Source organism: Mugil cephalus, chromosome 4, assembly GCF_022458985.1.
Source record: "Mugil cephalus isolate CIBA_MC_2020 chromosome 4, CIBA_Mcephalus_1.1, whole genome shotgun sequence".
Lineage (NCBI taxonomy): Eukaryota > Metazoa > Chordata > Actinopteri > Mugiliformes > Mugilidae > Mugil > Mugil cephalus.
In genome coordinates this window covers 3,258,189-3,275,431 of record NC_061773.1, presented here as the reverse complement: position 1 = coordinate 3,275,431, position 17,243 = coordinate 3,258,189, and the positions used below count along the sequence as shown (strand labels likewise).

Here is a 17,243-nt window from a genome sequence, read left to right as displayed (position 1 = left end):
GAAATGGTGGTTTTGAGGTCAATCTTGTAAAAGTGGTTCGTGGTTATTTGGCTGGAACAAGAATTATTACAAATGTTATTAAATCACCTAGTATTAGAAACTCAGTGAAGATTATACAGGACGACAGAGGTGAGGCTGAAGATTTAAAAAGAAAAAAAAAAACTACTAAATACCTTCAGATGCAAACTTTAAAAGTACTTACACTGTAAATGAAACCCTAATACTTGAGAGCAGAAACACTTCCTTGGTTTCAATCTGCTGCTCTTTCCCTTGTGTTCATAATAAACAGAATTTCTCCAGCTTACAGAATAATTGTGGGTCAAAGCAAGATAGGAAGGTGTCATCATGTAAATGACACTTTTATTTTTCAAGTGAAAAAAATTAAATCACTGCAGTGCACGTGTTGTCTGGTAACTTGCTGACATCCTAACATAAAGATATATAGCACCATCTGGTGGATACATTCATATCACAATTAAACGTTCAGCCTTTACCAGTCTTCCACTAATAGGCTAAAATGAACACATAACAGTCAGAACAACATCCAGTTCAATTCCAAATATTTATTACAGGTTCACAGTCTTGTTGCACTTCTGATTTCCTTAAAAAGCAGTAATAACAAGCTGGACTGCGAACACATTATTTTAAAGCTCAAGTAGTGTTCCTGTAGAAGGAAAGCATGTCGTCCAGACTCTGAGGGGGGCCCTGAGGGAGCTGCTGTGTCTGGCTGTGGTCTACAGGCTGAGACTGGCTCTGCACCTGAGGTTGATATTGAGGCGGATACTGGTTTGGGTACTGAGGGGGAAATGGAGCAAAGTGATGAGGGGGACCTGCGAACTGAGGAGGTGGAGGAGGAAACGAAGGATAAAACATAGGAGGGGGCATAGGAGGGGGATACTGGGGAATAAAAGGGGGAGCTGAAAGTGGTGGACCATCTGAAGGTAGTGGTGGCTGTGAAGAGGTTGGAGGATTTTCTTGTGGCTGAGGTTGAGGTGGTGAGGATTCAGTTTGAGGCTGAAGTTTTGGTTCTTCCTTGTTCTCAGACTTTTCTCCTCGGCCTTTTGTCCACTGGAAGGACATGCTGGATTTATTCTCCTGGTTTTTAGTCTTCCATTGTTTTGGTCTCTTCTCATCACTATAGTATGCAGAGGGAGGTGCAAATTCAGAATCTCGCTCATCCCGGCGCCGACTTTTCCACTCAGTGAACATGAACTCTGGGGGAAAAACAACAACAAAAAAGATAAAAGGTGGTGTTATGTGGACTTCCCATTTCAGGCCCAGCATAAGCATGTAAGAGTATCATCAAATCTTAGATTTTATTTTTTTTCTCATCGCAGCATAGATTTGTCCCAGATTTCCACAGTTCCACTGCTACATTTTATCAGCTAAGAGGGACTATGGTGACATTTAAGCCAGAGCATCTAACAGACATTTAGCCATAACTACAGTGGGGGAAATAAGTATTTGATCCCCTGCTGAATTTGTAAGTTTGCCCACTTCCATAGAAATGATCAGACTCTGGTTTTTATGGTTGTTTACTGGTTATGGGTATAGACAGAATATCAGTCGAAAATGCATAAAAAACACACAATCTAAAAGTTATAAATTGTTATGTATTTTATTAAGGGAAATAAGTATTTGATCCCCAACAATTCACTTAGAATTCAGGCTCCTACAGATTGGCTGGTGCGCATGTGGCACACAGCTGTGCTCAGTCAACTAATTACCAATACTCCTGATCTTAACTCGTCATGTATATAAAGCACACCTGCTCTAAGAATCAGTTTCTTACATTCCAACTTCTACAGCACCATGGGCAAGACCAAAGAGCTGTCAAAAGATGTCAGGGACAAGATTGTAGACCTGCACAAGCCTGGTATAGGTTACAAAACCATCAGCAAAAGGCTTGGTGAGAAGGTGACAACTATTGGTGCCATTATTCGCAAGTGGAAGACCCATAAAAGGACCATCAACTGTCCTCGGTCTGGAGCTCCCCGCAAAATCTCGCCTCATGGAGTGAGGATGATGATGAGAAAGGTGAGGGAGCAGCCTAAAACAACACGGCAGGAGCTTGTTAATGATCTGGAAGCAGTTGGGACCTCCGTCACCAAGAAAACAGTTGGCAACACACTGCGCCGTTATGGATTGAACTCTTGCAGTGCCCGCAAGGTCCCCCTGCTCAAGAAGGCACATGTACAGGCCCGCCTTAAGTTTGCCAGTGAACATCTAAATGACTCAGAGAAGGCTTGGGAGAAAGTGCTGTGGTCTGACGAAACCAAAGTTGAGCTATTTGGCATTAACTCGACCCGCCGTGTTTGGAGGATGAAAAAACGTGAGTATGACCCAAAGAACACCATACCCACGGTTAAGCATGGAGGTGGAAACATCATGTTTTGGGGCTGTTTTTCAGCAAAGGGTACAGGGCAACTTCACCGCATTATGGGGCCAATGAATGCAGCCATGTACTGTAACATCTTGGACAAAAACCTTCTTTCCTCAGCAAGAACACTGAAGATGCCTCGTGGGTGGGTTTTCCAACATGACAATGACCCAAAACATACTGCCAGGACAACAAAGGAGTGGCTCAAGAAGAAGCATATTAAGGTCATGGAGTGGCCTAGTCAGTCTCCAGACCTTAACCCGATCGAAAACCTGTGGAGGGGGCTGAAGCTCCGAGTTTCCAAGAGGCAGCCAAGAATCTTGAAGGATTTAGAGACTGTCTGTAAAGATGAATGGGCCAAAATCCCTCCTGCGCTGTGTGCAAACCTGGTGACCAACTACAAGAAACGTCTCATCGCTGTGCTTGCCAACAAAGGTTTCTCTACAAAGTACTGACTTGTGTTGTGCTTGGGGATCAAATACTTATTTCCCTTAATAAAATACATAACAATTTATAACTTTTAGATTGTGTGTTTTTTATGCATCTTCGACTGATATTGTCTATACCCATAACCAGTAAACAACCATAAAAACCAGAGTCTGATCATTTCTATGGAAGTGGGCAAACTTACAAATTCAGCAGGGGATCAAATACTTATTTCCCCCACTGTATACTTCGTCTACTTTAGCCTCTTAGAATTTTACAGTCTTTTTTTTTTTTTTTTAACTGCTTCAACATACAAAATACACAGTATAATATCAGGAATGTAAAAGAATACATGCCTGTATGCCATGTAGTCAAGTATTGAAAACAAAATTTGAGTTTCTCTTAGATGCTAATACAAAAGGCTTGTATAAGAACACCTGGAGCTGAGTGAATGAACCTTCAAGGACATTAAATGAGAAGTGAATGAGGAGGAACAGCCTAACGCTTGGCGACAGCGTAGTTGTTTCTTAGGCCCTGCAGTCTTATTCAACCTCTTTAGTAAGGTAAGTAACCATAGAAACCTCACCGCCATGGCAACTGAGACCGCACTAGAATGTGTCGGGACCAATGTCTCTCTTAAAAACATTGGACGTTTCAGCTCCTAGTTGTAGTTTTAGATTGCGCAACTGGTGTAAATATTCATCACAACGCTGGATGTAGCCCAGTCCAATGAAGGAACTTTACTTAAGATTTTTACATCAAGCTGGTGCAGCCTACCCCTGACCTTTAAATAACAAGCGTTACCTTTGCCCCTATCCCATTCTCTGACATGAGGAACTCCTGGTTTGGTGTCCTTCCTCTCTTGGATCTCCACCTCCACCTTCTTCAGTGTGCTGACCGCTGAGCACTCCTCTGGTTGTGGGAAGGGACCTAGAGTTTCAGGGTCCTCTTGCTCTCCTGTGATGAACAATTCAAAACAGTGCCTCACAACCACGTACATGATCATTTGCAGTTCTGCAGTCTTTATACAGTCAACTCATGTTTCATAGTAGAACGAAGAATTTAAGTGGTTGCCGGGTCTAACCTTCATTCTCTTCCTCTCTTTCCTCTTCCTCAGTGCCGTCCAGTTTGGCTTTCTTCATCTTCCTCTGCCTCACCTTGGCCAGTCGAGCCTGCAGGATGGCCTGCCTCTTCTCCTTCAGTCGTTCTCTCTTGGTGCGCTGATCTGTTGTCTGTAGGACAGGGCGGATGTAGAAGAAACAAAGGCTAAGCATACATCATCCGTCGAGCTTCCAAGTATAGAAAGCTTTCATGTTCTGTGCTCCAGTCACTTGAATCGTTTGCAGTGAAACAAAAGTAAACAACTTGGGATCCCAGACTTAATTTAATGCTATTTATACAGTGAATAATTACTAATCGTCAGTTTTTTATACAGCTTTCTTGATGTTGCAAATATTTTCAAGCTTCTCTTTTCTTTGCAAAAAACTACAATTTATTCAGTGGCTCACCTGATCTCTGAGCATGTCCAGAGTTTCTCTCTGCTTTGTGCGCTGCTCTTGATCCTGAGAGAAAGCATAGTAGCCCACACCAAGCTCTCGAGCCTCTGAGATAGGAAAGTTAAATGTTTTTTTTATAAAAGTAGCAAACATTTGGAAACCAAATCCTCCTGGCATTCAAATGGTCTGTTCTGATGCTCACCTTGTCCTCTGATATCCTCATAGTGGAGGGGTCCAACAGGCCTCTTCATAGCTTCCTCTTCCTCTCTCTCCCACTCCTGCCTCTGTAGCTCTCGGCGCATGTCTTCTGACAGTAAAGTCTTGTCAGACGAGTCTGACCTACAGAGGAAAATCATGATCAAAACAGTGGCAGTTACAAATAAGACATCCATTTGAAAAAAAAAAATTCATGGACCTTTAAAAGATTAAAGAAATAATTACCCTTTGCCTTTCAAGTCTTGGTCCAACTTCTTAAAACCTGGAAGGTCTTTCTTCATGCATCTGCGAGATCGTCCCAGAGAGTCCACAAAGTCAACCCTACACAGAACATTAAAACTACATTAAAACAAACTATGCAATGTGAACATTTGTTGTGATTATGACTAGCATGTCTCAGGCTAGTAAGAGTACCAGCACTCAATTAAGCTATGTTTCTTTTTCACATAGTTACCATACACATTACGTTTCAAACCTCCTAACTAGACTAAACATCTCATAGGCCAAACATCAGAAACAAATCAATCATTCATTACCACTCCTCGTCTGGGTTCTGAGGAGGAGGAATAGGTGACAAGCGTTCTCTTTCCTCGTCCTCTTTCTCCTTCTGTGCAAATGCTTCTCTCTTTTTGTCAATGATCTTCTGGGTGAAGTCAACGAGGAACAGTCCCTCTGTCTCTTCATCTGATGCATTATAAGACAAGATTAACAACATTTTATCATACACGCGAATTTTATGCAGGGATTATTCACAGCCACCTCCACCGACCTGGAAACTCTCCCTTCGTCATCTGTTCATAAAGTCTGGCCTTCTCCTCCAACTTGCGCCTGTTGTGAAACGAGAAATGAGGACTGGAGGTCTTGGTCACCTGTGCGTTACAAAACTAAATCTCTTGTATTAATGAACTCACTTTGACGTGTCGAGGCTTTTCTGCTCCTCTGACAGCTGCTCTGCATCTTTCTCAGCTCTTGCAGAGACACCTGCGTTTTGTTTGCTCCACACATTAGGTTTCTGCTCGAGAACATGAAGAGAACAAGGTTAGAAACTACGGACTGTCTACACCACAAGCAGACAAACTCCACGACCACAATCAATGTTACTGTGATGTTACCTTGACTATAGGTTTTGATTTGAATCCAGCGCCAGTACTTTCTTGTCCAAGTTTCTCCCGTTTGAACTGTTCCTGTTTCCTATACAGTTCAGCTTTAAGGTCCACTAGCTGTAAGAAACCAACCGTTAACGAAATATAAGGTTTAACTTTTTATTAATAAGCCCCTATCAAGTTTAACTGTAGGCGTCTTAACAATTTAGCTTGCCATAAAGTTAACTATCTGATGGTAGCCACAAAGCCAGCCGTCAGATAAATATTCATGAAGCGGAATGCAACTCACCGATGAAGCAGTCACGTCGAAGGGTTTCTTCTTTTTATCCATGTTTACGGTTTATTTTCTACGCCATAATCTCCAGGATGATGCTAGGTTAGCCAAATTTGACTTCTTCGTTGGTTTCCTTTCTCGCAGGAAAAATGTCGCATTTCAGAGAGACGCCAACTACTGGCCACCTAGAGACGATTCTCTTAAAATGATCCCGACTTCCTGTGCAGTAGTCTTGTTAGTCTTCATGTTCTGTCTCATTGAAACTTATTATTATTATTATTATTATTATTATTATTATGTGAATGTGCTTCTTCACCGCTCATTATTTCCTTCTCCCACTCTCTTCTTTGCTGTTGACAATTCATATGTTTACATTTATAATTGAAATTTTTAGTATAAACTTGGAAAATTAAGGCATGTGGAGAAATGTTTGTCACATCAGAGACTGCGCTCTTTAACACTTACATAAGACTGTATTTTATTTGTGTTTCATCTTATAGGTAAACAAAACTCATGTAATATATGAGAAACAAGAAATTGCATCATTAAGTACTGATAAAATAAAAAATAATTTTAAAAACAAGACTTTTTAATATTTTGTCTTGAAACATTTAAGTGTGATAAACAAATAAAAAGCAAAAATAAGAAATCAGGAAGGGGGGCAACACTTTTTTACACCACTGTATGTTGTACTGTGTGTGCTGTTTTCATGTCCTTTTGTGTCTACTCATTGTGACTGTGTCTATTTTACTTTAGGTCCATTGCTAGGTGCACTAGTGAAAATAAAGAACATAACAGTCCTGCACTAAATCCTAGTTATTTTAAACACATCCCAAATACCATAACATTCATGATGCAGAGCGCTGTTGATTCAATTGTGATTTAATTTTAGAGGCTATGGTTTGTACTATTGGATTGTAAAGACACATACAGTATTTCTATTATTTTGACAACCTCATTCTAGTAGCAGACTCTCGTGTTTAATTCAATCCAGTTTAACAGCACCCAAAACTACATCCTCCAATATGATCACACAATTAAATGACCACACAAAGATAAGGTTTAGTTTAGGACTGTATTTGAATGCATTCATTTTCACTAATGTGTGTAAAGCTGACATACAGTATTTATTGGTTCGGATATAAATGTCAAATTCAATTATTTTTTTAAGCTTTTTTTATTATTATTATCTTTTACCGTTGAGCTTTTTGACTGTTTAATATCAGTGTAATGATATGACTGTTACGTTTTTCCCAGATAAACAATTAACAATAGTTTCTATGGTCACTGATTATTTTACTGTTGTGGGACATAAGCTGAATTATTAGATTTATCTCTATGACTGCAATACCATTACCTCCACAGCCCACTGGCTAGATAACGAGCTAAACTTGGTATCGTGTCACAACAGAGGAATGTTGACGCTGTTATCAGTTTAAACATTTGAACAATCTTGTGCTGCCAAGATATGACACAACAAGTATTGGTTACTCTTCCATTTAATGTGTTTTTAAACCAACCTGAAAGTTATATAAAGACATGCGTCTCTCAAGCAAAAACAGTCATTTACATAGGTTGAGGTTGGTGTTAGATTAGATTTTCAATCACTGAACTCTGGTCGGTTGATCCATCGTATTGTGTAAAACAGATCTGAGATCCGATTCTTTGTCATTTCAACATGTTTTTGAAAAGAAGCACCTGTCTGTTGGTTTTTCTGCTGTGTTCTTTGACCTTGTGGTGCAAGTCAACCAGCGCAGGATCCAGTTACCTAAGTCCTTCACAAAAACCTCAGGTAAGATACTTTCTGTCTCAACCAAAGAAAACACATCTGGATCCAGCCTTTATAAAAAAATAAATAAATGTAATGTTAAATATAAAGAAGCTCTTCTACAAGTGATTGATTTCTTTTTTAAAATGTGTTGAATGCTTTCACTTGTAACATAAAAGGTGAAGTTTATCCAATTTGAAGCCATCTCTTTCCATTCATGACCTCAGTCACATTTCAAAATTTGTGTATAATGATAACTGTGTTAAAGGTGCCAACCACTAAAATTTGCATTTTTTTTTGCTTAACCTCTTGAGACCAAGTATTTGTTTGTAATGCATCTTAATTTCTTTAATATAAGGGATATATATATGGGATTAGTAGGACCTAAGTGTTTTGACAAAAATATGCAGACGCAGGAATTATTTCAGTGTATATTACAAGTGCCCAAAGTGTAACAAAATGTATAAAAACATAAAATATAGAAAGCATTATTTTAATGCAAGAGCAGAATTGGAAACAGTGAAATTCCAGTGTTCTCAAACGAATACCTGTGAATTTGTTAAATTTGCATGTCATATCAAACTCAAAAAAAAAAAGTCAATAAACATAAACAAGTTGACCATTCGCTACCAGCACAAGACAGACAAAAGTGTCTCCTTATGAGGACAACCGATCTAAATAAAGCAGAATAAGTTGCCACAAACCTAAACTTTTTTTTTCCATTGGTAGTATTTAATTTACTTCTTTCTGTCATGCATATTTCTAGATGAAATAACATTTTGAACAAACAGGGGAAACATTTATAATTAAAATTGGTTATTTTTTCAAATAACATGGATAAATCTTAACATTTAATGTGAACCTATTTCTATTAACCAGGACAACATTTTTTTCAATCAAAGAACAGGGGCAAGTCACCCAGAACGGGTCGCCAAGTCATGGAGGAGCCAATTCAACCAAATGACGACAATCGCATTACAGTGAGTGACAAAACTTAATTCCACACACACACACACACACACACACACACACACACACACACACACACACACACACACACACACACACCACACACATAACACTCCCCTGTAAGGTAATAGTTTCCCTCCACTACATAGATAAGTGCTCCTGTTGAAATTGGCATCACCATGGGAGAAGAGGACTATGAGATGTACGGTGAAGTTCTGCAGGAGATCATTCACAACTTATTGGGAAACATGGAGAAAGCAGGTTTGCTCAGTTCTTCTGTTTTAAATATTTGGCCAATATATATATATATATATATATATAATAAAAAGAACACTTCTTTTCTTTCAGAGAGACTGTCACCAGTTTGAAGATCTTGGACACAAACATCTCAATGACTTTCCAGTTTCACTTTCATTAGATATTGATCATTAAAACACTAATGGATAAGAAAAGTAATATGTGACTGTGATTAAATGCTTATGTGAAAATGACTGGTTTCCAAGTACCTACAAACTAACACACCAAGCTGAAAACCTGAGGGGAAATTTAACACGAGGACCAAGACCAACTAACTGACCATTTCTGAGGTTTGACTGAGTTGGTTGATGGGGTTCAGTGAGGAAAATATGAAATTAAATGTTAAAAGTTAATTATGATTATATATACACAGTGTAACATGAATTTAACATTATTTTAAATGTTCCAAATTAATTTGTGTACAGTTGTAGTGAAGTAACTCACTCCAACACTCATTGCATTTACATTTTTAATCAGTAATTTGTAAAAATCCCCATTGCAGTGTTATTTCAGTAAAAAATAAAACCAGGGGTGAAAAAAAAATCTTTTTGGTTAAGTGAAATAAAAAAAACAGACTTTCCATTGGTAATGTCAAAAATAAAGGAGACTTTCTGAAACATTTGTTCACTGAGATGAGGATGTCTACAAGATGCAGTGTTTCTATTTTCAATCTTAAATTTAGGCCCCGAGAAACATGTCCCAAACTAGAACTGAATATTTATAAAATGGAAACTAAACAATAATAAAAACTGGAGTTGATAAGTGAATCATATTCAAACCTTAACAATGATCCAATTTTATCTGACAAAATTGCTTCGTATATACCAGTACAGAACTCAAATACAGAACATACTGCACAGCATCCTAGCCTTCAGAGACCCATGAACTGAATGGAAAAAAGCACCAAAGGAACTGATGTGCTGAATGAAGTGAATGAAGTCGTCTTCTTCTGACTGTACAGCGTCAAAAAAAAAAAAAAAAAAAAACTGGGCCAGTTATTCATCATTAAAGAAATGGATTTTTTATATGAATCCCCTGAACACTGGTTTATTTGAGGTCTCCATCTTTACAGCTACAGCTGCATATTCATGTGTTCATTCTGCAAATACAGAACAAACATGCAATACATCCTCTGACTCTCACTAAATGGGTCAATATATGCAACCATGAACAAAATGTGCTGTGACCTATATCCTGGAAAGGCTTTCATTGAGATTTACATTCAGAATCTGTGAAAATGTATGTACCCATTTTCCTCGTCAGACCTGATAATATAGGAGACACATCTACCCATCAACCACTAACCTTACTGTAACATGGAATACTTCAATTTCCAGAAAATGTCACAGGGCTAATCACGTTACAAAATAAAAAGCACTCACACTAAATGTGTGCGGAAAACAAGGTGGCAAGCTAATGGACCAGTCTCTCAGGATTTTCCCCTCTTCAGTAAAGACTCAGCATTGCTCACAGGAAGAAAGAAAACAAAAAACACGTTTTGTTATATCACAGACAACACTGTGCTCTCCTCATCTTTTCTCGTCCATCAGCACTAAGGACTGTGTTAATGAACAATTCAACAAAACATATCTGAAGTATTAGGACTTTTAATATGTATCCAGTGCATCAAACTAAACTTGACAACACACCAGCTGCGAAAGACAAACGCCCAAATAAACCAGAACAGACAAGTAACATTCTATGAAAACATAGCAGAAACAAAATAAACACCAGACTACTTAAGAATTATTTTGCACGAACACAGATAAACTCTCACACAAAGAAGCTCCACCAGGCAGGAGGCAGATTTATGTCAGCTCTTTTGTTTTTTTTTATTTTTTCCTGGATCTATTTGCGAGTCTTTCAGGTTGGTTAAAATAAATCATCCCCATTATCCTACATCCGTACAGTAGAGATTTATATGTCCAAAAATAAACCAGAAAAATGTTTTTTCTCACCAACCAGTGTTTTTATCTCTGAAGGTTATAGACCATACAGGAGAGTGGTGTTGCTGCGGACAGTGTTGAGGACTGTGGCCACGTCTTCCCCCTTCAGCAGACTCAGCTCCTGCAGCGTGTGGATGCCCATTCCAGGATGTGAAAACCGGCAAACATCTCTACCGACCTTTTGAGAATGAGACAGTCACTGACAAAGACAAGGAGTCACAGAAATATCTGACCAATAATACATAATGGACTTAGACCCAGTTCTTCTGGCCTGTGTCTTCATCTATTCTTAGTATTGTGGATTTTTTTCAGACACAAAGGATTTTAGCAATAACTTCATTCCAGCAAACAAAAACACCAACACCTATTTAGGACAAAGTAAACTGAATGGTGTTCATGAACATTTGGGAGCTCATGCATGGTCTTGGTCTCTTTTGAAAGTATCTGAAGACTGAAGTTTCTATCACAATAATAGAATCACTTTAAGCAAAGTTGTTGGATTCACCTACATTTTTTTTCTTCTGAAAAAATGTGTCAGCTGTGTTGGTTGAATCCTACAATAACTTTCATCAATGAAATAAGAAAAAAATGACATATTGCATGCAGCATTTGCGCAAACACAACTTGTGTACAGAGCTCCGATTGGTCCAAAAAGCTACTGCTGTCCCATATATGACCCAGCAGAATGTTAAAGGGTTAAACACACACACACACACACACACACACACACACACACACACACACACACACACACACACACAAAAACACAGCAAAATCATGGACTCATATATTCTTATAAGGATTAGTAAACTTCAATACCTAGTAACGATAATAAAAATGTAAAGAAACTAATGCCTTAAATGATAAATTACCACGATTTATTGATTTTGAGGATAGATTCCGTGTACCATGGACAAACACCATCTAATACTTCCCCAAAAAACAATAAATCATCCATAGACAAGGGATTTCAATATTTCTTTATAACTAAAGAAGTTTGTCGACCTTTAATTATTTGCCGAATGAGTAACTTCAGGCTCAGTTCAGACAAACCTTTCTTGGCAGGAAATATGGTGCATCTGTCTCCAACACAATGCGGTTGAGAGGGATCTGGCGGACAGCGTTTCTGGCCTCAGTGGCACTGGAGTAGGTGATCAGCGCTGTGAAGCCCACGTACAGGTTGGGGAACTCTGTTAGGAAGGGCTCAATCACTGGGTAACTGTTTGTGAAACAGTGCCTGGAAACCACACAAGTAATCAAGAAAGCAAGTACATGGATTAAATGACTTAAGAATCCTGTTGTCATATTTGTGATCACAATGTGCAAAACTAGATGACAAAAATTAGCCTTTTTTTTTTAAATGCACAATGTTATTATTTAATAAAAAGCAGATAGTGAGGGTGCAATCACATGACATTACATCATCATCAATGAAAATAAATGCCAAATTTGAAGAAATTATTAATAAATTAGACAATTACTGTGGAACAATTAATAATTTCTGAATTCAGCAGTCTCAAACAATCATGAAAGGCAGTATGATTTTGTTAAATGTTGACAACATGTAACACGAATAACACAAAAACAAAGTGAAATACTTTTTAAATATTTTTCCTCTACCTGTGGATTTTGTAATCTCTAGGGACACATTTTTTCATGATTTTCAGCAGGTCATCATCTGCGTCCCTACAGTGGATCACCAGAGGTTTCCGCATGGCCACAGCCAAATGCAGTTGACGTTCAAACACCTTGCCAGAGAAGTAGAACAAAAAAAAAGAACAATGACATTATTTTGACTACAATCTATCCCCTTGATCATTTCTATTTCTAGAGACATTAGGTTTAGGTTCCTGGATTTTATTCAGTTTAAGTAGAGTAAAACTAGATCTCACCTCTTTCTGTCTGGAAGTATCAGTTGAGTTTTTGTGTGAGTAGTCCAACCCCATCTCACCAAATGCCACAGCCTTTGGATGCCTCATCGCCATCAGTATGTTCTGTTCCTGAATATTTGAGTAGCCTTTCGCAAAGTGGGGGTGACATCCAAAAGCCCCCCATACCATCTCTTCAGCCAGCAAACCCTCCCATAGGGCCTCCTTAACCATGATGTCTGGGTTGCAGAAGTCAGTAATACACCCTTGAAACTCTGGAGCAAAGCTGTTATAGTAAAACTTGCGAAAGCTCCTAAATGTCCCTTGAAACCCGAGTTTTCCATAGAGCATGTCGAGATGGCAGTGAGTGTCTATGAAACCAACCTCACTGTCCCGGCAGGGATAACTTGTCCATAAAGGTTCGGCACCCAAGGACAATCTTCTCTTAGGAGTGTAACCACGGGTAAAGCGGGAGTAATGCATGGAAGAGCTACCATCCGACTGCCTGCGTGAGGCTGTGGCGTTCAGGTAAGGTTCTGATGTGCCTTCATTTGAGAGTAGCGGCAGGGCATAGGGATCTGATAAACGGGACGTCATTTTGGAGGAGTGAAAATTCCCTGTCTCAACTCTGGATGACATTGGAAGGCCCACGTTTGGGGGGTGTGGGGTCTTGAATAAGACCATCCTCTGTGATGGTGAGAAAGGCAACTCTGTGTCCTCAGTGTGAGCCTGGACTGTCTCAGTGATTTCAGGGTACATGAAGGTGAAGGAGGAAGTTGCAGTTTTCACTAAAGGTTGTTCCTGGCTGTTCTGATCAATATACTCGAACTCAGGGAGAGAGGAGTCACAGTCCTCAGCTTCAAGCTCATTTTCTGGAGCAGACAACATTCCTAGGTATGTGGCCTTTTCAGAGCCATGAAAAATCAGCTTCTTGTGAAGATCCTCTGCTTTAAGAACCACACTCTGAAAAAACATTTGCATATAAAATAAAAATCACAAAAATCTCTCTTCATCTTATATTCCTCACAGCTCTGATAATAATTCTACATGCTTAATATTTCCCAAACCTCAACAATGTGGCTTCTGTAAAAGGTGCCATTATTAACAAGACAAGAAACAGCAAAATGCAGCTAAATTAAATCCCAGCTGATGAAAAAAAAAAATGAGCAGACATGAATTGCTGACTTACCCTGTCATCTTCCTTTTCCTCAGAGATGTCATCTGTGCCTTCCAACATTTGAAGAGGGGAGCACTGATCATCCTGGGCAGCGATATTCTCCTCAGATTCATCGTCAGGTTTTCTCAAGAAGTAGTTTATATCGATGACTGTTCTGTCAAGGGATGTCTGACTGAGACCCTCAGTCTGTACAGGTGAAGATACAAGTGGCAGAGACCGGCTGTTAGTGTCAGTTCTGGGGACATTATTAGTGTTGTGCCCCGTTCTTGTGCTGCCAATGGCTGCAATCAGCGCCATCCTACAGATTGCCTTTGATCCCTCCTCAGGTGTCCTCTCCTTCTTTTTCGAGACAAAAGAGTGAGACAGAGGTGGCAATAGTGGCTCACTCTTTTCCACATGTTTGGGAGAGTTATTCATAGGTTTATCCTGTGCACAAAAATGTTTAATCAATAACTTCTTCATCAGAATCAAACAATTAGTGATAGTTTACTAATGGTTGATGTTAGAGACTTCAGTTTGATTCAATTGCTGTTAAAAGATCATTGTTAAGACTTACCTTTAAAACTTTGAATGACTCTGATTTTTTCTTGGTGAGTTTCCTCAGCTTGACTTTGCCTAAAGAGGGCACACTTTCACAGAGCACCTCTGATTTTCTCTTGGGTGTGTTCAGACTTAGGCCCTCCGATCCTAGAGAGTCACAGATGAGCAAAGTATTTGAATGTTCATTTTGAGACCTATTCCAGTGAGGCGGTGTACCCGGTGGTGTGCCAGCATGTCCCTGGAGACGCGTGGCTGTTGTGACAGTCCGTTGCCACTTAATTTTCAGCTTCTTTCTGCTGCTGTCCATCTCTGAGATCCTATTCAAATATGTAAACAGAAAATATATGAAGAGGTCTGTGATCATCTGGAGTCATCTTTCCTACAATAGCAGGACAAGGCTCTGTCATTTGTTCAATATACCAAATATTGTACATTAACTATGTACTTCAACATCATGTATCAACATTCATCTTCTAATGGCTTAAATTATTATGACTGCACAAGCAATTTTATTATTCTCTCGTGTCAATGGTCAGACCAATTTGTAATGACAATCAGAAAATGCTAAAGTAAAAGGTGCAATCATTTCTATATTAAAAAAGTATTTCAATATTCCCACAACTTCTTACTAACATGTGGGAGTATGCACTAGTAACACGATCAAACCCTTGTCACCTGATCTTCAGAACTTGCCCTAGTAGCAACAAAAAAAAAAAAAAAAGTGGGATGGACTAATTCTTTCTTCGTATTTTGTACATATCACACTATGAAACCCGAGTCTATTGTATTCGTTTTAAATTGCAATGGAAAGATTAAAAAAAAAAAAAAAACTAATGATATTATCCACTTAAACGCATCAAAACAAAACGTACTCAATAAGTTACTTAAGTGGCATCACTAGTTCGCCACCCGGGGAAGCCAATTTCGGCTAAAATTACTAGCGAAATAAAACTAATTTAATTTCTTGTGTGTGTGTGTGTATACAAACAAGGACGTTAAATTAAATGTCTGGCGGATTTGCAGCGGTGAGATATTTTTAAATGTGTGTTAGCTAAAAGCGACAATGACTAACACCTTGACTTTAGCCAATTAACTCTTAGCTAACCTAAGCTAGCCTGACCGTTTTCGCTGGTTGATTCAAATGGCATCTCAAAAGTCTCAGCTACAAAACACTTAATGGCCACAATTAAAGCCATTACTCCACTATCACCAATAAATGTAGCTAGCTACCAAGCTGGCGGCATTGTTAAATTTATTTATCTAACATTGCCTAATTTTGAAGAGTGCGGTTACCTTCCCGGGCAAGACGCAGTAGAAATGGCCAAAGTTGCGTGGGGTCCACGTACATATCTTTAGCTGGGACCTTAAACGATTCGTGCGTGTCTCACCAAAAACAAAATAAATGATTAACTGTTGGATTAATAACGTGTCGATTTTGAAGGGTATTTGAAATTAACCGCTAGATGGCGGAACCAGGCGACCAAATTATACATCTCGCGAGGTTATAATTCAACAAACGAGATTTTGCGGTAGGGAGGTATTTCAAAATGGCGCTGGAGCTTTGCAAAATAAAAGGCGGCAGTGGAACATTTGTAGAGCTTTTATTAGATTCTCTAACATTTAAACTTGACAGGAAATTGAAACAAGCGTTAAGAAATACATTAAAAATGTATGGATATATTCAAAGATGGAGGAAAGCTTGATAAAAAAAAAAGTTAAAATGAAAGTGATACAACAACAAGCTTGAGTAACATCTTTGTCAGACTTTTGGTAATCCCAGAGAGGTCTTATATGCACCAAAACTGTGTCCTTTACCTAGAAAGAAGACATAAAAATGCTTGATTCTTCTGGCCACTCTGTAAACCAAACATTTATCACTGTCTTTCTAACACTGCATTAAACATGCATTTCTGAACACATATAAACTCGATCTGGATGCATTTACATTCATTTTATGAACCACAAAAGTGAGGATTATTGCTCACTATTTGGATGTGCATAGGTGCAACAGATGTTACATCTTTCATTAACTGCATTCACTTTAACTATACCGCCAAAAATAGTAGACACATAAGGGGGATTTGTTTAAAATCTCTTTGGTTATCCCTGAATATATGCTTCAAAATGTTAAAGCTAGAGCTGTCAGAGTATGCAGCTGAGGTTTTAGGGATCTCACTCACACCAGCAACATGTGCCTGTTAATGTCATACTAAGCTGAAATTTAAGGGTGACGTTTTGCTGCAGACAGGGATTAGATCAATACGTACATTTTAGGCCCTTTCTCTCCATTAGCCAGTAGCAGAAGCCCCTCCTGGCACGGTCATTGAACATGTTCCTGTACTGGGGCATGTTTTGAGGTGAATATGTGGTTTTTAGTGGGCCTAATGAAAAACATAAAATAGTGATGGAGCAGGAAAGAGAACAACATAATAAAGTCATTGTGAAAAACCAACAAACAAACAAAAACTGATGTGGTACCCACTAGACGCTTGCAGCATTGAAGGAACAGGATCTGCACTTTCAGTCAGACGAGGTAAGAGACCACTGTTGGTGCAGTTATGAGTGGGCTTTCCTTCATGTGGTTCATTCAGTGAACATATAATAAAAGCAAGTTAGAGTCATACTTTTTCTTTTATAGTGAGTGTGCTGAGCTCTTGCCACTCTGTTCACAAAGAGCTTTCTGATTTTCTACTGTATTCTTTTTTTTTAAATGAGTGATTTCCACAAACCTGCTTCCTTCAGCAAAGCAATTGGAAGGGATGAAAGATAAACAGGTACCTAGA

General features: G+C 38.9%; 3 protein-coding genes across 4 annotated transcripts; 1 reads left to right on the top strand and 2 right to left on the bottom strand.

Annotated features, from left to right (window-relative positions):
• Nucleotides 1–548: 548 nt before the first annotated feature.
• Nucleotides 549–6,056, bottom strand: ccdc174 (coiled-coil domain containing 174). Its single transcript, XM_047583085.1, has 11 exons — nucleotides 5,911–6,056; nucleotides 5,631–5,738; nucleotides 5,430–5,530; nucleotides 5,288–5,346; nucleotides 5,055–5,202; nucleotides 4,744–4,839; nucleotides 4,505–4,641; nucleotides 4,315–4,409; nucleotides 3,891–4,038; nucleotides 3,611–3,763; nucleotides 549–1,214 (listed from the first exon to the last, which is right to left on the bottom strand). Exons 1-11 carry the CDS (start codon nucleotides 5,950–5,952, stop codon nucleotides 652–654), a joined length of 1,650 nt encoding a protein of 549 aa, XP_047439041.1. The 5' UTR covers nucleotides 5,953–6,056; the 3' UTR covers nucleotides 549–651.
• A 1,353-nt stretch (nucleotides 6,057–7,409) lies between these two features.
• Nucleotides 7,410–9,000, top strand: ghrl (ghrelin/obestatin prepropeptide). The gene is made up of 3 exons (XM_047582226.1): nucleotides 7,410–7,687; nucleotides 8,566–8,643; nucleotides 8,782–9,000. The coding sequence occupies exons 1-3, from the start codon at nucleotides 7,574–7,576 to the stop codon at nucleotides 8,998–9,000; spliced, it is 411 nt and encodes a 136-aa protein (XP_047438182.1). The 5' UTR covers nucleotides 7,410–7,573.
• A 1,520-nt stretch (nucleotides 9,001–10,520) lies between these two features.
• Nucleotides 10,521–15,911, bottom strand: tatdn2 (TatD DNase domain containing 2). 2 transcript variants are annotated; one of them, XM_047581926.1, is made up of 8 exons: nucleotides 15,754–15,911; nucleotides 14,677–14,777; nucleotides 14,477–14,607; nucleotides 13,933–14,346; nucleotides 12,768–13,706; nucleotides 12,496–12,623; nucleotides 11,929–12,112; nucleotides 10,521–11,053 (listed from the first exon to the last, which is right to left on the bottom strand). In XM_047581926.1, the coding sequence occupies exons 2-8, from the start codon at nucleotides 14,765–14,767 to the stop codon at nucleotides 10,913–10,915; spliced, it is 2,028 nt and encodes a 675-aa protein (XP_047437882.1). In that variant the 5' UTR covers nucleotides 14,768–14,777; nucleotides 15,754–15,911; the 3' UTR covers nucleotides 10,521–10,912. The 2 variants fall into 2 exon arrangements, with proteins under 2 accessions (XP_047437882.1, XP_047437881.1); XM_047581925.1 differs by having other exon boundaries at nucleotides 14,477–14,777.
• Between the last annotated feature and the right edge of the window lie 1,332 nt (nucleotides 15,912–17,243).